At 36.4% G+C, this 24,639-nt stretch overlaps 1 protein-coding gene across 1 annotated transcript in view; it reads right to left on the reverse strand.

Moving 5' to 3' along the window:
• Positions 1-24,639, reverse strand: part of LOC124358513 (fat-like cadherin-related tumor suppressor homolog) — a 733,849-nt gene that overhangs the window by 20,816 nt on the left and 688,394 nt on the right. Inside the window, 20 exon segments of the mRNA XM_046810807.1 lie at positions 1,326-1,527; positions 2,530-2,714; positions 2,839-3,078; positions 3,213-3,383; positions 4,844-5,104; positions 6,719-6,985; positions 8,057-8,365; positions 8,479-8,640; positions 9,836-9,980; positions 12,006-12,214; positions 12,659-12,809; positions 13,430-13,590; positions 14,640-14,825; positions 15,691-15,891; positions 16,975-17,211; positions 18,038-18,262; positions 19,659-19,830; positions 21,022-21,177; positions 21,994-22,261; positions 24,133-24,326. Of these exon segments, the coding sequence (XP_046666763.1) occupies positions 1,326-1,527; positions 2,530-2,714; positions 2,839-3,078; positions 3,213-3,383; positions 4,844-5,104; positions 6,719-6,985; positions 8,057-8,365; positions 8,479-8,640; positions 9,836-9,980; positions 12,006-12,214; positions 12,659-12,809; positions 13,430-13,590; positions 14,640-14,825; positions 15,691-15,891; positions 16,975-17,211; positions 18,038-18,262; positions 19,659-19,830; positions 21,022-21,177; positions 21,994-22,261; positions 24,133-24,326 (4,102 nt within the window).

The following is a 24,639-nucleotide window of genomic DNA, read 5'->3' on the forward strand; positions in this document are numbered from 1 at the left end:
TAACCTCTTGGTCCGTCGGCCAGCAGAACAGTCCACCCAGTACCACTTGGGTCTTGCTCGTAGTCTATCTTCTGCTGTAAACACTGAGAATCACTCCTGTCACTTATAACATCGTTCATAAAGAAGGGTGGCCAACCTGGGGATTGTGGTAGTCTAAACAGTTTATCAACGAGGCACTGAGGTGGGGTAACCTTGGTCCGTGGCCCAGAAAAGTCAATCAAGGTGACCACTTGGTCTGGCTCGTAGTCCCTATCTGCTGTACCAGTGAGATCACTCCTGTCACATACCATCGTCATACAGAAGGTGCAACCTGAGGATTGTGTTAGTCTAAAACAGTTTACAAACGGATGGCTACTGAGTAGGGGGTAACCCTTGGTCCGCTGGCCAGGTCAGCCAGGTACCACTTGGTCTGGCTCGCTAGAGTATCTGCATGTACCACTGAGAATCATCCTGTCCACATAACGTCGTCATACTGCAGGGTGCAAAAACGGGGTTTGTTGGGTACTCTAAAGCAGATTACAAGTGGTTATGGGCTACTGTGTGGAGGTAACCCATGGTCCGTTTGGCCAGAAACAGTCAGCAGGTACGCACCTTGGTCTGCCCGTAGTCTATTCTGCTGTACCAGTGAGGATCACACTCCTGGCTCGTCCATACATAGAAGGTGGTCAGAACAACGATGGCTACTGTGGTCCGTGGGAACAGTCTACGTAACAGGTTTACCACACACGAGGAGTGAGGTCTGTCTACTACAGGTGGAGTGTAACCCCTCCTGATAATCGTCATACGTACTCTAACAGAGTCACTGAGTGGAGGTTACCCATGGTCCGTGCAGAACAGTCATGCAGAACCAGCAGTGAGATCTCTCCTGTCACATAATAAAATCGTCATACAGAAGGTGCAACTGGGGTTGTGGTACGCCGTACACTACTGAGATGGAGGTAACCCCCATGTCCGTGCTGCTACTCGTATCTGTAACCACTCGTACAGAAAGTGCAACTGGTTGTGCAGTTTACAACGATACATCTACCGTGAGTCAGCAGGTCACTCCTGCTGTTACACTAACATAACATCGTCATACAGAAGGTGCAACTGGGGTTGTGGTAGTCTAACAGTTTACAACGATGGCTACTGAGTGGGGTAACCCTTGGTCCGTGGCCAGAACAGTCAACAGGTACCACTTGGTCTGCTCGTAGTCTATCTGCTGTACCACTGAGATCACTCCTGTCACATACCATCGTCATAAAAGAGGTCCTGCAAATTATCTCTGTTCCAACTCGCTATCTTCTATTACTATCTAAGAGGTAAACAAACCAAAAAATACTCACCAGTAATAGGGTGGAGGTCGAACTTCCCCTGTTCGTTACCCTCTACAATAGTGTAGATGATTTGTGCGTTGACTCCAGTGTCTTTAGAGATGGCGTCAACTTTGACAATCTCCGAGCTGACAGAGATGTTCTCAGGTACCGTGATGGCATAACTGCGCGAAAGGAACTCCGGTGGGTTGTCATTAACATCCAGCACTGTTACCTGCAAAATTAAGCACAACGATTAAGAAATTTTTATTATTGTAGTACATGTCCTTTTCAATAATTATAAATAATGAGACTTATTTATTAAGACGATTTTGATGAAAGTAGTATATAACCTTTGCTAGCCCTGAATTTCTCAATCATTTTTCTCGTATTATGAAATTAACTTCATAACGCTATGATAAGCGATTTCAATACATTACAAAAATTGCATATGCTGTTCAAATGACAAGTGAACATTACATTATAAGAAATACTGATGGAAATCACAACCAAATCCCACAATGGCTGACGCAGGTGAAGAGCCATAAGAATAACATTATTTTGATACTTCTCCTTTTTCAACTAGTCAATATATATTTTCAAAATAACATGATTTTTTATGCGCAAAACTGAGTTGTTCGGTTCGATTTCTTTGTCTTTTCAGTCTTTTACCCTCAAATTAACCAGCAACAGCTTGGCTTAGTCTTCCAAGAAAGCCAATTTTTCAGGTTACCATTACAGATACACGTTCAATTGAAGGAAAGTGCCAAAAATTCACAGCTGTAAAAAACAAATCACATAGCCAAAGTATAATATTGCTTTTCTTCAGCAAGTCGGGTTTGGCTAGTGAATTACCTCACCTGAAATCCGTTTAAGGAAGGAAGATTTATTCAAAGTAATAAGAAAATCGGTTGAATTGTTTTACTAAACACAAATATTTTTTTTTAAACCATTTGAAAACGTCTTCTAAATCTCTGCCTAGTCTTCTAGGGATTAGCACACATCGATAAGCTGATCATAGGAGTTATTACAACGTAGTCAAGAATACGCTCAACTTAACTGATGTGACTACTAATAACATCGCACATCAATCATCACGACTCGTTACCTGCAGTGTGGTGAGAGTCCAGAGCTGCGGCATGCCCGAGTCCACGGCTTTCAAGGTAGACAACAATAAGCTGCACTTCACTAATGTGACTACTAATAACATCGCACATCAATCATCACGACTCGTTACCTGGAGTGTGGTGAGAGTCCAGAGCTGAGGCATGCCCGAGTCCACGGCTTTCAAGATGAGGGTGAACATGGATTGGGCCTCGCGGTCCAGAGTCTTTGCGAGGCGCACGATGGCGGAATCCTTGTCAACCTCGAAGTGATTCTCCCCAGAGTTCACCAAGTAGTAGCGGATCTTCCGGTTTACTCCTAGGAGGACGGGTTTAGTAAATATCGCTTATTGTGAAATTATATGGTGATTGATATAATTTTATATATTATCTCGTTACCATATTTTCAAAAGTTATGAAACGTATGTGCAATAAAATCTCACCTCTGTCTGCATCCACGGCAGTCAGTTTAGTAATGAAAGCACCAACAGCCGAATCCTCTGACAGCGAAACCTTGTGGCTGGCCAGATGGAACTCTGGAGCGTTGTCGTTCACATCAGTCAACGTCAGCTCTACGTACGATACGCACTCCCACTCGGGATAGCTGTCGTCGTACGCGTAGGCCTTCAGGGAGTACCTGGGCATCGTCTCCCGGTCCAACAACTTGCTCGTCTTCAATTCTCCTGAACATAAATACCATACCATTACCATTATATAATTAAAGTAGAACTGTGATTTTATTTACAAAACTTACTACTTACCTGTTTACTTTTTTTTCTTTTAGACGCAAAGTACTGATATTTAAACACATGTTTACCTTTCTCCTTGTGGAGGTAGAAGTGGTCAGCGCCATCTCCCGCCAGGTGAAAGGAGACGGAGGGCTGGAGGTCGGGGTCCTCCACAGCTACGGTCAGCACGAAAGTCCCGGGTGCCGCATTCTCTGCCAGGGTGGCGTAGTACCGCGACTGTACACAGTAGGGTCGTTCATCTGACACAGATCATCAGGTACAGTCAGGTCTACAAGTACAGCGCAGCTAACTTGGGCTTCAGAATACAATTGGTTCCTACATCCAAGTTCCAGCCCTTGTAATTATTTTACTAAAAGCTTTAAGTAGAAGATAATGGATGAAATATAAGTGATGCAATTTCTAAAACTGAACAACACATTGCCTTCAGCCTTATCCTTTCTGTGAAGTTAGGGAATCAGTTATTTTTATCGAAGCTGGTTCAGTTTAAAAAATGCCTTTTTATTTTGTTCCTGTCTTCAACAGCTGTAAACTTCTTACGAAACTTGTCTCGAAGTAAATGAAGTTGTCTAAGATATTCATTTCGTAAACATTAAATAAATCAATTAAAATTCAAAGTAAAAAAAAATTTTAAATTTAAATGGATTTTTTTTTTACTTTTTTACTACATATTTACTTTTTTCACTATGTGACATTTTTTCAGCACTGAATTTAGATTCTTGTATCTTACAGTGGAGGTTCCTATTGAGACAAAGAATAGCTTATGACGAAAACAAAATCGTAATAATTAATTATTTAAAATTGATGTTAAAGCTTAATAGGCTGAAATTTACTTTTTCATAGATATCCCTTACTCAGTTTAGAACATTAGTAAGTAATTTTCAATACTTGACTTTTCGTACAGTTTTGAACTGAGTATAACAAATGAAGTAAATTGTAAAACCTAGACAAAAATCGGTATTTATTCTCTTTATAAAAAACGGCTAATTTTAATAGGGTTTTCATAATTGTATGTAGTTATAATTAGTTTTATTTGTTTGTATTTTACAAAGAAATGCACTAATGTAAAAAACCTAGTCAAGTTAAGAATTTAGCTAGAAACTCATTTAAATAAAATAGCCCTCAAAATCAATCTCACTCATTACAATATTACAAACATGAGTAAATTCTAAAAAAATGACTGCAACTCATAATTATAATCAACGAATAAATGCAAAACCTAGAACTCTCAAAGTTTGACTAAAATAAAACTATAAATATTATAAATTCAAATAGGATGAACTAAGATTTTAAATGCATTTTTATCAATGCAAATGCAAATGTAATTTAATTTTTTTTCTGTAAAATACTTACAAAATCTAACATTATATTTTTTGTAAAACGTTATTAAAGAACTTTCATTGCCTGCAATAAGAGCAAGGCAGAAAAGATGAAAAGCAAAGTTTTCTGGTTGTCGGGACGAAGTCATTCCAAAGTTTCTCGTGTGATAGGATCCGTCTATGACCTATGCCGGGTTTCCGCGAAGATAAGTTCATTATACTACTTTAAAATCATATAAATTTGTAGGCAAGGTGGTTGCCACTCGTAGCTGGAATCTCAATTCTTGGATTTTTGGCGGATCTTTTAGCAATATTCCCTGTTAGCTCATTCCAAATTTCTTATCAGACTCAAAAAAACGAAATAAATGGACAGTGAGTCTTACCATTAACATCCAGGACGTGCAGTGCCACCTGGGCTGTAGCGATGAACTTTGAATCGGAGACCAATACTGTCAACCGGTAGCTGTCTCGGAATTCCCGATCCAGCCCCCGTCTCAGGTACATCACCCCGGGGACCGCTTCATCCATGGCGAACTGCAGATCTGGATCTCCGCCCGAGATGTAGAACTTGAGCACTGAATCTGAGTCCAAGTCCGAGGCTTCTAGTAGCAGTACCTCGCTGCCTTCCTCCAGATCCTCTTTCACTATTGAACATCATACATCAGGAGACTAATTTGACAGTAATGACTCATACGGCACCAAAATTTAAAACATTCAGAACTGAGTTATATTATGCCGATAACTGCCTTCTTAAAAAATACTCATTTAGGTCCAGCAAAACGTTAGTACTTTGATAGTAACTATATCTATAGGTAAATATTTCACTTTAGGACTATCAATAAGTGATCTTTTAATAAAAGTAATTGTCAGCAAAAGCGGAATGTGCGTTTGACACTGAAGCCAAGTAAAGCTCTAGTCCAAGGCATATATAATAACTATTCTTCTAAACACGCATCTATCTATTCCTCCTGATTAGTTGGGATTGTATTTCGTCATTATTAGACGTTATCCATGTTTAGCACACATGTTTCTTGTTTCAATGAGGTAGATTTTAATCCGACTGATGCAAGGAAGACTAGATGCACAATGTTTTAACTAGTTCAAGAGGCGAACTAACATCATGGCTTCGATGACTGGGTTTAGGATGCTAATCTTATATGTTGTCTTGTGCTTTTATGGACAATGAAGAAAAAAATATTGCTTTTATTTTACAAAGAAAAAAAACATGCAATATGCTACAATCATTATTAATACATTTCGTTCTTTCTTCAGAAAACATCAAACTACCCGCTTGATTTGAGGAATGCTATTATGTCAAAAACAAATATATATCCACAAGACTTGCAGGCTTAGTGCATCCGAAATTCCTGATATGCAAGTACCCATGTGGCCTGACTAATAAACCGGTGTCCGTAAAAACTTCCTTTTTTGAATAACTAATATTTATTGTAGAATATACTTTTATGGCTAATAAATTTTCATTATATTGACAAATAATATAATCAGAGTTTTTTTAACAATTGTACATCACGAAATACAAACCATGCGTAAGACCAGCAGATATCAACAGGTATTTGACCTTTAATCAATGAAACTATCCAGCGTGACTGATGCTACTGGATGTTGGGAATCTCTGAGTAAGATGATCAATGTCACATATCTTTTATGAATACACAAATTCTCGATGTAACCCTATAAAAAGTTCAGTAGTGGTGTATGTCTGAAGGCTTCTTGGTAAACATGATAATAAAACTTAACAGTATACTCAACAGTTCCAAATAACTAATACTCGTTATCTATACAAACTAGTATCATCCTTAGGAATATTCATAACTAGGAATTTCTTTTGCGGACACCCGGTTTATAATAAATACGTTTATGGCATAATAAGGAGTAATAGCGGATCACGTAAATCCATCCTTCCAAATCAGGAATGGCGAGTACGCTCATTGCTATGTCCATCTGACCAATTTCCAGGTCCGTTATCTTTAAATCGATAAGTTAGAGACTCCATAAGCGATAAGTGACTCTGCCAGTGTCACTGATAACGCCGTAAAACTGATTATTTCGAGTCTTAACAATGTAGAATGATGTGTTTAACTGTTTTAAGGGCTGAATAGAATGAGTGTAAGTTTTGATAGTATATAACTGTCGTTGGTATACTATTATACTACTTGGATACTGATCCCTATTCATGGATACTTGTATTAATGCAGTATTTGTTAACACACTAAACACAAATTGTGTGGAGCAAGTACCAGAAACAGTGTAGACATCCTGGGAGAACACCGGAGGGTTGTCGTTGTAGTCTATGAGATCTACCAGGAGAGAGGTGGAACTGCTGAGTGCCGGACTGCCGTTGTCCACTGCCACCACCGTCAGGTTGTAGGAGGTCTTCAGCTCTCGGTCCAGTGCCCCTGACGTCACCACCCAGCCCGTGTACGTGTCTATGGTGAACACACCCTCGCCCTCCAGCAGGTAGTACACCTCGCCGTTTCTTCCCTCGTCAGCGTCTTCCGCCTCCACTACGTCCAGACAAAAGTTTGCTTATTGTAATACTCTCAAAACACTACGATATTTCAGCTACAAAGTTAACTTAAAATTAAAAGTTTCGAAAATATAAGTGACACTACACCAGTTTACGAGTTTTGAAAACCTATCATGTTTTATGGTGTACTATGCAACTATATAAAAAAAGTATTTATTTGCTTACTTATTAGTGAGGTTTTAAATTAAATTATATGCACAGGAAAAATGTTATTTTAATTTCTAGAATATTCGCTACTCGTTTGTACAAGTTAAACTAATAACATTAAACAACACTATTATTACACATACAATAATATTACTAACATTTACAGTTGGAAGTTTCATGTAACATAATTTAAGAGTTGTCTGAGATTACCTCAAACTGTCTTTTTTATCATCTCTGATCTAAATCAAATCAGACTACTAGCATACTAATCAATCTTGGAAAGTCAAGTTTACAAAAAAACAATCCAACATCTTATTGATTAATGGATTAATACAACTGAACAGATTTATGACTACCGAATGAATACAGGTGTTACATAAGGTTTATACTTGAGTCCTTACTTATTTACTATTTATTACTCCAATAATTCATGGATATACAAGGACCTTATTTATTTAAAGACCGGATTTTTCAATATTTCGGAGAAAAATATAATCGAAGAAAATTCTAAAGTCGATTTTTTATTCCGGAGACAATAAATAAATAGCATATGAGTTTCTTCATTGTATTAGGAAATGACTGGAACTGATGAAGTTGTTTTGCTATCTAAAATTTTAGGTTAAAATGCGAAGACAGTTAAAGGAGACTGTTAGAGGTGTTGAATCACTATTCTTGTAAATTTGAAGGCTACACTTACTTGGATGCAGTTTATGGCTTATCTATAAGAACTCCATTATCCATTATTTTAAAAATGTATACTAATTAAATTGAATAGCTTGTTCTTGAATGACATTTTTTGCTGCAGTCATTTTTATGCAAATAATAAACTGAACTATGCTAAGTAGTTTCTTAAATTATAGAAACTTTCTGTAAAAAATCACAATTTCCAAAGGACTCTGACCTTGCATGATCGAGGTTCCGACTGCGACGTTCTCTGCCACGGCAGTCCGGTACAGTGCGGAGTGGAACATGGGGCGGTTATCGTTACAGTCGAGTACGACGACGGTAATGGTGTCGAGGGTGGCAAGCCTGGGGGCGGCTCGGGACTGCGCCACCGCCCCCAGAGTGTGGAGAGCCACCGCCTCCCGGTCCAGGGGAGCGGACAGGTAGAGCCAACCGTCTGGGCTGACCGAGAACTGAGAGCCGGTAGCCAGCAGACGGTAATCCACCTGTAGTGGAGAGCTGAGGACCAACTGTGTGACGTTGTAACCTGGAAATCATGAATGGGAGACACACGTAATATAAGAGAAAGCGAAAAAGTAGTAAGCTTGTAAAATAAAGTACATAGATAATCTTAACCTGTAGAACTAGAAGAACATTTACCTAACGGGGCGTCCTCGGGAATGAAGAACGTTTCGTCTGTCCTCTGGAAGGCCGGGAGCTCGTCGGTGAAGTCCATGATGTAGACTCTGACAGGGACATCGGAGTGGAGTGAAGGTGAACCTCTATCTGCCGCTCTCACAAAGAACTGGTACACTTGGCCCTCTGTAAAGAGGTGTAAACGTAAAGATTTATTCCAATGTACAAACAGTGGTCTAAGAAAACAGTTTATCAGTCAAAAATGTTAATAATGATAAACTGTTCATTAACACAAACATTTTAGGATCCATTCAATTTTTCCTGGTATAAATTTTAAAATTGATTAATTTAACGAAAAATGTTTTATTTAATTACAGGTTTCTTTAAATTTTAAATGTATTTACTTCAAATAAACATTAAAATACAGTAAAATATTTGTTGTTATATCGATAACAAAGATTCCCTAAATATTTTATTTTAGTTTTGAATTAAATTTAATATTACAAAAATTTTACTAAATATATAATTTTTGTAAAAAAAAATGCAGAAGTAAGTATATATTAGATTCTTTATTTTAGAACATTAAATGTACAATTATATTGAAAGAAAAATTTTAAAATCCATATTTTTTTATAATGTCTATTGAATATTGGGTTGATGCAAATATCAAAAGAGTATAAATATTATTATGTAAAACAAAAGATTTTTTATTTAAGAAAGTCTTTTTTATGTATCTTTGTTAAGTTGCACGTCTATTAAGTGAACCACGTAAGCTGACAATATTCTTTGATGCGCTTTTGTGCAATTGCGTGAGTATGAAATATTTTACTACTAAAGTGAATTTAGTGCATTGTTTGCCAACTATTACTTTCACTGCACTTCCAAGAGATTTTTAATGTTTTGTAGTGCTAGAAATTGGAACGCATCCACAACTGGATGAAGCTCCATTATTGAGTTAGTTTGTTTGTTTGCTTTTGTGATTTGGATTCAGTAGTAAAGATTTTTATGTTCCATCAATATTTCACTCTTAAAATAAACGGCTTAATTAGCAGATAGAAAGACTTTATGGCTGTAATGGTGTAATTCTGGTATGCTAAAGACCATACGCATCTCATTAAGTTTACAATAATGGAAAATTTCAAATTACAGTTGCGCTAAAATCCTCTGTAATTTTATGTTTCTTTAAAAATACGAACTTTTCATTTGTTTAACAAGGCTGTACTCATTTGTACTTGTGTTATATAATGACAATAACGACTTCAGAGAGGATAAATGTGGTGAAAGACGAAATATACAATGAGTTTAGCTCAATTCAGACAATGCAATGGACGACTCTTTGAACTAGACAGGTAAAGATACATAATTATAGAGATAACTGTACCGAGAGAAAGTACAGGCTGCTGTAGGTACAGAGTGCCGCTGACAGGATGAACACTGAACAGCTGATGTGTCTCGCTGTCCTGTGGGGACTGCAGGGTGTACGTCACCTGCGCAGCTGGGCCCTTATCTGCGTCAGTTGCGCGCACCTGCAACATTTCACCTACAGCTGTTGACGATACCAACAACTTGTAAGAACATAACATCTTCATTAGGTGTAACTTCTTTACTTTCAACAATAACTTAATTTAACTAGAAACTCAAACTTGCCTTTTAAAACAGGCATCTTAAGAAGAAGATAAATACCTTACAGTTAACATTGAGTTGAACAGTGCTCTACTGGAGGCAATATATTCTAAGTACATGAAGCGTAAAATTGGTTGCTTGCTCTCAAAATCAACAAGAATACATAAAGTCTTAGGCTAAAAACGTGTATTTGGTTTGTCCCGAGCAACTAATGCAGAGTTTATCTTTCATCAGCTTTATCTCTATTTTGCTGTGCGGTAGAAAAATGTGGATCGTCTCGTTATAAATGCGCGTGAAAGACAAGATTAGACTAAAAGACTAAAAAGTAGATGTGCAACTAAAAATGGTATCCTCTCCTTTGATAAAATCGTATGCACCAAAGAATCTCGTGTTATTCGAGCACAAAGAAATTCGGAAAAGACGTGCTTTTTAATTCTTCTGATCTCAATCTCCCTGTTTTGCTAATAAAGTAGCTGCATCAAGTTCCGGAAACCTATGGTCATTTTCATTTAAAAAAACGCTGACAATTCCAAATCAAAATCACTGTCTTCAAAGAAATATTAAGAGACCATAATAACAACATAATAAAGAGCAAATTAATCCATTAAAATGACAAGTGGAGTGAGATTTTTGGAAGGAATAGTCCAACATTAACTGTCCTTCGATTTGGAAATGGCCTACGAAATTACTTAAAATCAAATAGCTAGAAATAAAGGTCACGAGATGTAATGGAGTAGCTGCCTCGTAAACAACGGATACCATCGTTAACGAGTGTTCTTTCCGGTTTTCTCGAATGTGGTTTCAGATGATGTAAATTTTGATAATACATTATTTATAATATTATTTCAATTGTGTTCCGATAAAAAAAAACTAAGTTGCGTGGGAGGTATGTATTTGAGAGATTTGAAAGTATGAATATTAATTCACGTTCACGTTCACAATTTGTATTAAAATTTCATAATTGATAATAAGTTTAATAATTTACTGAAGATGACTGAATTTTAACGTTCTTTCATGCAAATTTGGAAAATGTATTGGTAACAATATGTTATATCCTTATAACAATATAAATTTTTAAACTTAGCTACAATATTGTGTGGGGTTCGTATTGCCCTTGCTCTCTAGGAACATAAGTAAGTCACTTGAGGGATTTTAAATTTAGCTACAATATTGTGTAGGGTTCGTATTGCCCTTGCTCTCTAGGAACATAAGTAAGTCACTTGAGGGATTTTAAATTTAGCTACAATATTGTGTAGGGTTTGTATTGCCCTTGCTCTCTAGGAACATAAGTAAGTCACTTGAGGGATTTTAAATTTAGCTACAATATTGTGTAGGGTTCGTATTGCCCTTGCTCTCTAGGAACATAAGTAAGTCACTTGAGGGATTTTAAATTTAGCTACAATATTGTGTAGGGTTCGTATTGCCCTTGTTCTCTAGGAACATAAGTAAGTCACTTGAGGGATTTTAAACTTAGCTACAATATTGTGTGGGGTTCGTATTGCCCTTGCTCTCTAGGAACATAAGTAAGTCACTTGAGGGATTTTAAACTTAGCTACAATATTGTGTAGGGTTCGTATTGCCCTTGCTCTCTAGGAACATAAGTAAGTCACTTGAGGGATTTTAAACTTAGCTACAATAGTGTGTAGGGTTCGTATTGCCCTTGCTCTCTAGGAACATAAGTAAGTCACTTGAGGGATTTTAAACTTAGCTACAATATTTTGTAGGGTTCGTATTGCCCTTGCTCTCTAGGAACATAAGTAAGTCACTTGAGGGATTTTAACTTAGCTACTTGCCCTTGTCTTGAGGGTTGCGTTGATTGCCCTTGCTCTCTAGGAACATAAGTAAGTCACTTGAGGGATTTTAAACTTAGCTACAAAATTGTGTAAGGTTCGTACTCCCCGTGTTTTCTAGGAACAACAGTAAGTCACCTTGAGGAATGCCGAGTTGACGGTGAGGTTGGACGGCACACAAGCCAGGTACTCCGGCAGCATGAACTTGGGCGAGTTGTCGTTGACGTCTGTAACCGTCAGTCTGACAGACGTGAACCCTACATGGCCAGAGGTGTCAGAGGCCATCACCAGGATATCGTACAGGGCTCGCTTCTCCCTGTCCAGTGCCTTCTTGCTCCTCAGCAGTCCTGAGCAAGTTAAAACTCATTGTCTTTGAAAATGAATCGTCTGGACATAGGCTCTAGAGGGTCAAAATTTAATGGCTTCACACATTGTTTTTTAATTCATGAATAAAGTTATATAATGAATTTTAATAAAATAATCATTAGCTGGAGGTTTTCCAGGGGTGATCGATTTGTCCTTCTTTAAAACGAGCAACCGTCGTGTGAATATATTTTGAAAACAAGCATCAGTGCTAATAGTGTATGTCTTTACCTGTCCTTATTTCCTCTCCAATTCTTTTTATAATACTCGTTACACTATCATATACTCGCAGGCAACATCATTTTCTGTCAACATCAGCTGACTCTTTTTTTACCGAGAACAAACTTTTTAAAAGCTTCCATCTTTGAACAAGAATTTGTACATATATTTTATTCTATCTAAAGGATTACGAGTGACTGCCGACTCACCTGTCAATGGATCTATGCTGACCATGCTTCTGTGCTTGTCGGAAGGAAGAGAGTACGTGACTTCCCCTTCTATAGCTCCCTCCGAGTCCGTATCCTCCGCAGCAACCAGGACCAGGAAGCTAGGTTCCGCCATGTTCTCCGGTAGGGTTATCTAGTGTAAAGAATATAGCAATGATAAATTGCAAAGACGCGAATAGGATTAGCACAAATTTTAATGTATGATTTGAAAAATTGAAATACTTTCCAGAAGACATAAAATCGGCTTAACGGAGTGAATTTAACCTTTAAGAAATATCCATCAAGGTTAGTAATACAGGTATATTGGATACATTTAGATTTCATACATTTTATAAGATCTCCAAACACCAGATGTTTGCGGTTATTCCTTGATAAGACAGCCATACATAGAAATTTAGTAAAAGTTAATTTAATAATTTTCGCATTAATTTACTGGTATAACTTTGAAAATAGTAGACTCTTGACGTTTAGTTTAAAATTTTCCACACATTCTCTACTCTTAGTAAATAGTATTCAAAAAAGAAGACCAAGAATTTTCTCCTCTCATTACGATAAAATATGAGGGCGTTGGTTTGCCCCCAAAGTCAAATTCCTGATACGCTACTGATCTTACTTACCTCATAGTGATCTGCGAGGAACACAGGGGCGCCACGGTCAGCGTGCTGCAGGTCCACGGCAACTGTACAGAAGCTCATATGGACCCCATCGCTCACAGACACGTTCAGCTCCAGGGGCGACACTGATCTTACTTACCTCATAGTGATCTGCGAGGAACACAGGGGCGCCATGGTCAGCGTGCTGCAGGTCCACGGCAACTGTACAGAAGCTCATATGGACCCCATCGCTCACAGACACGTTCAGCTCTAGGGGCGACACTGGCAGCGACTTGGGCAACTTCATCAGCTGCAACACTCCTGGAACATAGGTGTATTAGTAGTTTCTTCTGCAAACAAAAATAGGTGGTACAGAACGATAAACTAGTTTGAAAAAACTTATAGTTAAAAATCTGTAAAAGATAATTAATTTTGAGGTTGTGTTGAGATTGTGTTTCCACTTGGATATTTTGCTAGATTACACACAAGTGGGCGCGGACAACTACCACTGATTTCGTAGTGGAAAGGAGATTGTTAGTCCTATAAGGACATTAGCAGTTGCTTTCAAAGTGACATTTCATCCAGGATGGGCAAGGTTGGGGATTAGGGGCTACCTCCTGTTGAGATCCCATATAAAGGGATAGCGGTCTTTTTTCAGTCATGTCACTTTGGAAGAAGGAAATGCCAGATCTGCCTCATCGTCTCTAGTCAAAGCGGCAGGAACAGGACTCCCTCGTATTCAGGCTACCAACAGACTAACACTAAGAGAGATCGACCCACTCCAGTGGTCAACATCCACAGTAGATCCACTCAATTATCTTACTCCACTCCAGTTACATCTGAGGTCAGTGGTGTGCTAATCCTCAACATCCATAGATTGCTCAGATATCAGATATATATTCCAGGATGGCCAGGACACATGGGTTTCTGCTGTACTCACTAGGTTCAATTGGAAAGTATACACCTTCTTGAAGTGAACCCTCCTAAAGAAAGAATGGTAGCTTAGTACCACAAATAATTATCTGAAAACTCAGAAGAGCTGATATGATCGTAGAATTTTTCTTAAAATCGCTTAATATGCAAAATTATCATTCCATTTTTTTTTTTTACTGTGGAATATTATCAGTTATAAAAATCAAACGCTATCATTTATTTACCTCTGTAGTATATTAAGCTGTTTATAAAAAAACTGATTAATAAATGTTTAATAAAATACACAAGGAAATTAAAGCTAAAAGGTCTAAGTTCTATTGTTTAAGGAAACCAAAATATATGTATTACGTAATCAAGTTGAACGTAAAAGTCGAGATTTGATATGGACATTAAATATTATTCCATTATTGAGACCATTATTCATCATACTGACCCACCTGTGTCCGCCTCTATAGAGAACATGTGATGGAGGCCCCTGGAGACGATGTTGTACTGCAGACGGTCCAGATCGGGGTCCCTCGCCTGCACTCTGCAGACGAACTGGCCTCTGACCGCCTCAGACGATAGTTGGGAAACGAACACGGACCGGGCGAACTGTGGAGGATTGTCGTTTGTGTCTAGAACTACACCAACAGTTCAGCGTCAGAAAGCGCTCGATACAATTCTTAGCACAAATCATGTTTGTGTCTTGCATTTAAGTTTGGATACATATTAAAAAAGAACATTAAATTATAATCTTCTTCTATTAATACTTCTACGGAACTATTTGGGATACAGAAGCGAGCAAGAAAATTACTGACAAATGATAGGAAAATCGTAAATGAAAGAGTAGGGATTTAACAGATGTCCATAGTCAGATCTCTATTGCGTATCTTATTGAACATTTTAGAATCCAAAGAATTTTGAATTTATATTAAAAAGGGTTTCCCCCAATTTCATGAATGAACTCCGAATGTTTGTATATGTTCATTAAAAAGCACTTAAGGTATAGACGTACTTGTATACATTTAATATAAATTAGCAATTTTAGGGTAATTTAATGAGTAGTTATGGCTTTGTATAAAAAGATTTTCTCCTGTACATTTTAGATTTTTCTCTTCGATTGCGTTTACGTTACTAGCATATACTTTCTAGTGATCCAGACATTCCAGACATTTTCCACTGTTTGGGGTTCTCTCCGAAAGGGTTAAAGGTTTTCTGAATACTGTACTAGTTTATGCTCTGTGTATATCTAACCCATATCTACCGTATAATTGTGGGATAACAAATTGCCTTTCAATGTACACAACGATAAACACATCAGTATGTTTTCCTCCGCAATCTATCGATCGTAATACATAATCATTAAAATTTGATAACGAAGAGAAAGAAAGATTTCATGGTTTCTGACTTCTCATTTAATGAACAGCCAATCCAAACAGTTTCATGTTCAAACACGAGGATCACTGATTCATAACATGCTTTAGAATAACGTCTCAATAATCGCACCTTTGACCCACAGATGAACGGATGTGGAGAGGTTAGGGATGCCTGTGTCTGTAGCCACCACCACCAGTTTATGGGAACTGTGGATCTCTCTATCCAGGCTCTTCTTCAGGTACACAGACCCGTCCTCTGGCTCGATTGTGAAATGGTCTGAGGTCAAGCCCTCCAGCGTCTTTAAGGAGTAGCGGATTACACCTCCATGACCTGAAAAGTTGACATAATTATTTATTGATACAGACATGCTATAAAATTACCTATTTAAATCAACCCTGATTGTGATTTACAAAGAAATAAAGTATACTGTTTCAATTATAAAGCTTAGTGTGTTTTTATTTATAAATTTATAATTTCTTGCACTCAAATTAAGATTTAAAACCTTGTTTCTGAGGAGGAAGAATTAGAAGTTATATGATATACTTCGACCTTTATACATGGGACAAAACAAGACTTTTTTCCATTCCTTATTTGGAGTTCGAGACCAAGCATTTAGCTTAAACTGTTAATATTCGATGTAGCTGAGTTCAAACTTACACTTATTCGATGTAATAAGTGATCAACAACTACGACAATGAAATGTGGTGTCATTCAATGCCATTTGGACGAATTAGGCTAACTGGAGTGACGGCGAAAGCTTTAATCCTAGAACTTTGACTTGATTGTCCAGAAAAGCACTACTATAAAAAAATCGGTTTTCTCATGAACCGTTGCAGTGGAAAACACTCAAGCAAGAAACTAATTTCTTATGGTTTCCATTCCTGAGTGGAAACTTTTCTGCACCAATAAAAGTCACAGTGAACAAATTTGACATTAATTTGATATCCAATTAATTATTGTGAAGCCTACCTAAAGAGAATTGGGAACTATAAAAAGGTGTTGGGGTCGGTTCAAATAAGAATTTAATCTTATTGATTCCGGGTCTGTGAGGATCTATTGGGTACAAAATACTTCTTTAACTGACAAACACAAAAGACACTAAATAAAGCTTGAGACAAATTTACATTAGGCAGCAATTGTGCATGTGATATCTAAACTGGACATAGCCATTCTGCGGAAAAAATGGTTACGACCAAAAAATAAATTCCGAGTTTCATATAAACCTAGATAAGGTAGATGGAATATGGTCAAATGTTAATATGATGACTATAAACATTTCACGTTCTTAGTCACTTGTTAAAATACCTAAGTTAAAGCGCTTAGTTCGTACTTATCTCGCAATTAACGTGCTTATTTTAAACTTCACTATGTCTGGATAGTAATCAAAACACTGTAATCGATCATTATACCGACCTGTATCTTTATCGGATGCTGAAACTTTGATAACAAACGAGCCAGGTGCAGCCGCCTCAGACACTGTAGTGTGGTACATGTTTACTGGAAATTCTGGATGGCAGTCGTTTATATCGGTTATCTTGACTTTGACCAGCGTCTCGGCTGAGACTCCAGAATGCAGATCGGTAGCTTTCACAGTCAGGCTGTGCTCCTGGGCATCCTCGAAGTCCAACTCGTCTGCCACCCTCAGTACACCTAAAGACAAGGAACAATCTTGAAACAAGGAAGTTGAGGCGGTAGGTCACATAGGTGATGGCCTAGTAATTGGTGATTTGACAGTGGAATCATTGTAAAACGGCGCTTTGCTTAGTTACAGAATTTTCAACTTCCCCTGGCTGACATACAGGGATTTCGCAGTTTTTTTAGTGACGGTAAACTTCCATGCGTATCAAAGGTATGTTGTTTTTTCTATTTTTTTAAATTTTCATACCAAACACTTCTAAGCCTACCTATCGACTTCTCTACTGTATTTTAGGCAGGTAGGCTATATTCCCGAACCAATTTTCCAAAACACACCAGAAATCTTTGTGAATTCCAGAGTTGTCATAACCTTTTGACCTTTCAGGTATTTCTAAAATAATCACTATCACCTACCGAAATTTTACCTACCATAATTGATGGTACATCCTATAAAACGCATGAAAAGTCCACCTCGTATTTATTCATCTATATTATTTCATCGTCAATTTAATTGGACTTAGCTACTTTAACATTGAATCTATTGAAACACTTGACGGTTTTTCCCAGTTTTTGATACTTTTCTTTATATGTATTCGCTCATACCGGATATAACTATATCGTATAATAAGGGGAAAGTTATATTTGTAAAAACAGAGCTATAAATAAAATGATAATGTAACATTAAAAACCAGTAATAATATTTTTAAATAGTAAACATTACAACAATTACAATCGTAACAGACAACTGTAGCAGTGTTGGCCAAACGATAAAAAGCCCTTACAAAATCCACATTTTTACCAGCGAATATTCCACAGAGATGGTAGAAAACCCGGTTATTACCTGAACCAAAGTCGATGGTGAATATCTCGTACTCGTTCCCGGCCACGATGGAGTAGTAGAGCTTCATGCCGTGTGGGACGTGGGTGTCAAGGGTCACAGGCACCACTGTGTGGGCAGCCACATCCTCCGGTACTACAGCGGTGTAGAACTGCTTGTCGAAGAGCGGCAGTGTCCTGTCTACTACGGTCAGGTGCACCCACACCTCGGTGGAGCACGGAGTCATGCCTGCCATAGCATTGTAACCGACCACAATTAAACAATGATTTTATTTTGAATGAATACATTAGTATATACAATGAATTGTTGGATTGGAAAATACCATGCGATTGTTATAGCTCCAACATCACACATTAGGAATTGAGAAAAAGCAATCATTGTAGTATCACTAGATAAAGGAATACAACATTTTCCAATATATAATTTTTTATTTTGTGCAAGGCTTTTCTGAATCAAAGATTCCATCATCAGGCACTTCACAAATTATCAAATTATTAAACATTTGATAATTTGTGAAGTGCCTGATGATGGAATCTTTGATTCAGAAAAGCCTTGCACAAAGTAAAAAATTATATATTGGAAAATGTCGAATTTCTTTATCTAGTGATACTACAATAAACCGTTTTTTCCAATGCTCCAAGATTCAACATTCAACAAAAAGCAATCAGTTAGTTTTGTTATGCTCTTTGGAACTGCGAAATTTAGATATCAGTACTTTTACTGGATTTATTTTATTTTATTTATTTTACTGGATAAATTTACCTTTCGATCGAGCTTATTGGTTTAGAATCCCGAATAACAAAACATATTTTAAAACGAATTGTAAAACATTGACTTAGAACATTTATTGAAGACTCTTGGAGCAATTGGAAAATTCTTTAAATATTACTAAATGCTAATGAAAACATTACTTTTCCCAAATTTTTTATTTGTGGAGTCGTCTTATGATGAAACCTTTGGTTTTGAAAGGCCTCGTCCCAAAAATAAACAATATGGAAAAAGTATTGTTTTCATTAACATATTTAGTAATGTTTAGAACATTTATACTCATACAAGCTTATTATTTTAATTAATATATCAACACCAATCAAATATATTGTTATCTTTATATTTATAAATTAAAAAGTAATAAACTGAATAAAAGGGAATATATAGATTAATTTTTTGCTATGCCACTATATTGCTCTGGTAAATAGTACATGGAAAGAACCATTCTCATTAAATCAATAACAAGTAAGTAAACAATAATAATCTTTTAACAATTTTATTTGTACAATGTACATTTCAGAAGAATTCATCGGGTACTTGTAAATTGTATACAAAAAATACACAAAAGTGTTAAAATGTTATTATTGTCTACTTATATTAAACACTTTTCGAGGTAACATTTTTAATTTAATACATTGTGTTAAAAGCGAATTCATTTAACATAAATAATGTAACTAGATATTCATTCTTTACTTTACTTATTTTGATCTTTTTCAGTCATTTGTTTTACTATTTTTGGCCACTGAGAGAATTAATTAATCATGGAATAATGCCAATTAGTAATAGTTTATACTCCTTGTTGGAATTATAGAGGGTTTGATATTGTTACAATTAGAGCAGAGTAGACGGGTATAACCTCCATCGTAGGCAGCGATGCTGAGCTGGTACTCTCGGACCTGAGACTCTAGGGGCTGCTTGAGTATGACCTCTCCGGTCTTGCGGTGGACGCGGAACAGCTCACCATGGCCTCGCATCAGCTCGTACCTCACCTCCCCGTTCTCCCCGGAGTCCAGGTCGATGGCGTGTACCTGCAGGATACGCTATTTTACACTTTACCTTCGGCTTGGCACATGTTCTTGTGCTGAGAAGCAATGGTAAGGGTATCTTATTCACAAATCATTCTTTTTATACGTTATAAATGTAATTTACTTTTGCTTGTTCACGTTTATCTTGCTAAAATCCAAATATTCAAGCTGTAAATAGAATTATCTATTTAACATGGTAATCTACTACATCAATAGTAAACTAAACAGAAGTCTTCGGCAAGTAAAATATGTAAATAGGCCAAATTCAATGTTGGGAATACATATGTATATAAACATCAATTTTTTTCATAAATCGGGCACAAATTACTTAAAATCTCCTAATTAGTATTACGTCAGTCAAGAAGCTACCAACTTTAGAAAAAAAATATTTCGTCATAATCTGAGTAGGCAGATTAAAAAACTAATCACACAACAACAATAATAGTTTTCTAATTAGGAGGATTGATTCAAACGCAGTGCTCTTAGCTTCAGAGATCTATATAAAGCCACCCGTCACTTAGCTAGACTACGATTCGATGATTTGTCTGTGATGAGATTATAACTTTATTGATTTCCAAAAATCAATAAATCATCTTCGTCACTTCACTTTCAATGTATCTTCAGAAATAATGAACATTTATTCATCTCGAGGGATTCAAGTGTTATGACAGGTTTACTGTATCATGGCTTAACTATTATATACAGTATTATTCAGCAAATTATGGAATTGATGTAATCTAAAAAAGATTTGGAAATTCGCGATCTATTAATTTAAAAATACGTTTTAATTTTTAAAACTCTTTAATGTAGACAGATTTATTCCTTTTCATCTCGTCAACATAAAATTTATGTATTTGTTACTTTTTCACTGTTTCTATTAGGATATAAATACTGAATATTTAAATTTAAAAATAAATCTATCTAAACAACTGTAGTATGACTGACAATGTTTTTTGGTTTAGTCGAAAATTGAAGTAACCAACATTTCCAACGCCAATCTCCTTGCCTCTGATACTTAAGGCAGTTTAAAATAAGAACTTTATTATTATTTGAGTCTGTGATCATATTATTTATTACTAATAATTCAAAAAGAGGATTATAAAAAAACTGTAGTAAGCATGTTACATGCTATATGTTTAATATCGACTGTTCCTTAACGTGATTGGTATATTGAGAGCCAAACCTGCCACATGCCTTAGTGATGACATCGCCCTTGGCCGCATCCACAGGCACAGTCCCATAGTACGGCAACCCCACGAACAGAGGGCAGTTGTCGTTGATGTCCAGCACACTGATGTTCACAAGGGTCTGAGCCACCCGCACTTCTGCACCAGCTGTCGTGCTGCGACCCTAGGAATAGTAACATTTACAACTGTCACAACCAAAAACAACACATCATACAGCTACGAGGCTAAACGTTTTTTGGGTTGGAATCTCCACTTAACCACCAAGTTCCTTTACTCAGATATGTACCGATCTCTTAAGGTTTTGCAATTGACAAATCACTTATATTTGAAATCGTTATATTACACATTTTAACCGTATATCTTTAAAACATCTTTTTTAAACACACAAAACTTATTTAAGAACTTAAGAAATTATTAATCTACGAGGGTTGTATGTCTCCTCTTTTGTAAGAAACACTAAATAATTCACAAGCTAATTTTTTATCAATTAAAATTTGGTAAAAAGCCATGTAAAATTCCTAAAATCATATTTCGTTGGAAAATTATTATTTCTGTGTCATAAATCGTTTAAAATAGGCTTCCTTTCCCTAACTTCCTAACTCATACATACCATAAACAATTTTTAATTTATCTTCAACTGTATTTAAAATGTGCATGGTAATAAATATTCTCGGAGTTCCTACTTTAAATGCATGTACGACGTAAAATACATACCACATATTTTAATTGTAAAGGACCGCTGGACATTGAACAATATTGTCTGTCTTCTTTCAGATCAAAGCCGCCTATTACTGTTAAGTTCAATTTAGTTAATAATAAAAACTGATTATGCTATTGTAGATACTTTTTAAAACTGAATATCATATAGGTTATCATCTCTGGAATAAAAACTTTAGTTTTGATACTAAAAGTTAAAATTACTGTACGTTCTGAGGAGTAAAATAGGAAGAAATATGTTTCCAGTGATGACTGAACACACCTGAACGATGAGCTGAAAGTGGTCCTGGTGCTCACGATCGAAGCGTAGCCCGGTGGTCTGAATGGCGCCCGACGTGGGGCCGATGTGGAACAGTGGTGAGGGGTTGAGCAGGGAGAACACCACGTGCTCGTTTAACTCTGCCCCCACCACTGACACCACAGCCACTGTTACAATCTTGGTGGAGTTCTCGACTATAGCCGCTTCGTACACGTCCTGCTGGAACTTGAGTGTCGACTCGGAGCTCCACTCCCACTTTATGTTAACAAACCTGCAGTGAAGCGTACACAGGGTGTTTAGAAAAGGTTATCACACTTCTTGGGCCGATAGTACTCATCATTTCAAACAAAAAATGTCATATAAACATAGGTCGAGAAATGTCTCGTTCAGCCGCTAGCCAACATTTTGTCTTTTTTTAAGTTAAAATAAATAATTTTGTAATTTATTTCAACAATAACATAATAACGCTTGTTGCAAATCTTTAGTCAAATAAAAAAATAAATCTTATTTACAAGACACAATCTACTTAGCAAATTGTATTACAATACCAAATGCACTTTTTTTAACGAAATCTGTCCACGCATAAGTAAGCACGATCACTGTAAAGTTCACAAGAACAGTAGCAAACATCACAACAAAATTGATGGGAATGACGAAAATAATATTTTTCTATGTAAAGTAACATTATTTTAGTTCAGTGCTGCAAACTAAAACAAAAAGGATCAAGATTTTAAATCTAAAGGTCAAAAATAACTACTGCTGTTTCTTTGAGTTTGGTATTTATCTTTGACAATGTGCATAGTTATTTGACAAATTTTAGGCATATTAGAAATTTTAGCACTTTCAACATTTGAAAAGCCCTGCATCCATTTCCCTGAAAGAATATGTCAGTAATAAGCTTAGAAAAATTGTGCTCCCTACTGCGTTATAGTGAGAATAACCCAAAACTTAATTTAAAACAATTTTCTTAGTACGTAATTTGGCAGATCCTCTAACTGTATCCTTTATTTTGACTTAAGATAATTAACTTTTATTTTCGCCGAAACGTTCAGTGTCTAAAGATATTAAAAATTACTTATAACTTAGAACCCATGTTGAATTATAATATTTCTAAAACATTACTCCAGCCCAAAACTAGGCATTATTTGAGCCTTTATTAAAGTTTTAAGTAATGTTATTCAATTAAAATTAGTGGATTTAGAGATAGTAAAAGTGTAATTGTTACTTAGTTTGACCACAGTAAGTTGCCTACAGCACGGGTGGTCTACCTAATCTTCTACAGAAAATAGTTTGTCATGGCTCCGATGTTACAGTATTACAAGAACTATTGTAATAACGTTGTTGCTGAACTTTACCAACTACCATAATAAGCTGAGTTACCAAACTTACGTCTATTATAAGATTGCCTTTGGTGTAATATTTTAGGGGAATGATGTGGAAAGCGAGAACTACTGTTTAAAAAAAAAAAAAAAACTGGGCGATAAAATATTTCTACCTGTAATAACTCATTTCCTCCAGATCAGTGTCAGGATAGCGTTTTACCTCTGATCATCACATAAAACATAATCCATCACTATTTATACATACTAAAAATACAGATCGATACACTTTTTTCAGCTTAAACTGAACATTTACTGATATACTAACATTGATTAATTTTATTATCTATTCTAGTAGTTAACATGATTTCTTTAGTAGAGCGACAGAGCGTTAAACATATACCTATTTGACTAAATATATTTTTAGGCAAACTACACTTCCATAGAAAGTCACTTTATGCTTAAACAATTTACTGGTCTGTATCGTGGTCTCAATTGATTTTCCCAATAAATTAACATTTGTCTTAATAACTTTTAATCCCTTTACAGTTTATTATCATAATATTTATTATGCTATAACAAATTATTTATCTTTTTTATCAAAACATCCTCTCGGGTAAATTGACTGAATTTGCTCATCACCGGTTTAAAAAAAAGTGTATATAACACTGGTGACCAAAGGAATACAATTTTTTATCTGTAACAAAATTTTTTTAAAGCAATTGAATCATTGTGCCTGTAAAAAAATAAAACTTGCATCTTCTTAGATTACAAAATTATTTTACCATGTACAGGAGAGGGAACATGTATGAAGATTACTCACGCAAATGCCGTGTGGGGACCGTCAGATACGGCAACTTTGAGGCGGTGAGGAGACTTGTGAATGCCTCGAGACTTGTTCTTCAGAGAGATCAGGCCAGAGTCGCCGGACATCGCGTAGACATTCTCGTAGTTTCCGGTCACTATGGAGTATTCCAGCTTCGTTATATTCGGGGAGTCGCAGTCACTCGCTTGTACCTGCACGTCACATTGCAAACTTGACTTAGTTACATCTAGATGTTGGATCTGATGTGGTCATATTTAGTAACAGGGGCTGAAATTGAAAAACTAAAATCCTTCATATTATTTGACGGAATGTAAGACGTTGAATGAACTTCAACAACATAAATTATACAGAGTTTCCAAAAAGTTCAACCTTTAACTATATATCGGTTGAGAATTTTCGAATCTCGATTAAGCACATGTAATAACTTCACACAAGGATATTTATTGATGTGAATGTTTAGTTCCAGTTCAACATCATCTAAGTGCATCGTCTGGAATGTGACGC

The sequence above is a fragment of the Homalodisca vitripennis genome, chromosome 3 (genome assembly GCF_021130785.1).
Source record: "Homalodisca vitripennis isolate AUS2020 chromosome 3, UT_GWSS_2.1, whole genome shotgun sequence".
Lineage (NCBI taxonomy): Eukaryota > Metazoa > Arthropoda > Insecta > Hemiptera > Cicadellidae > Homalodisca > Homalodisca vitripennis.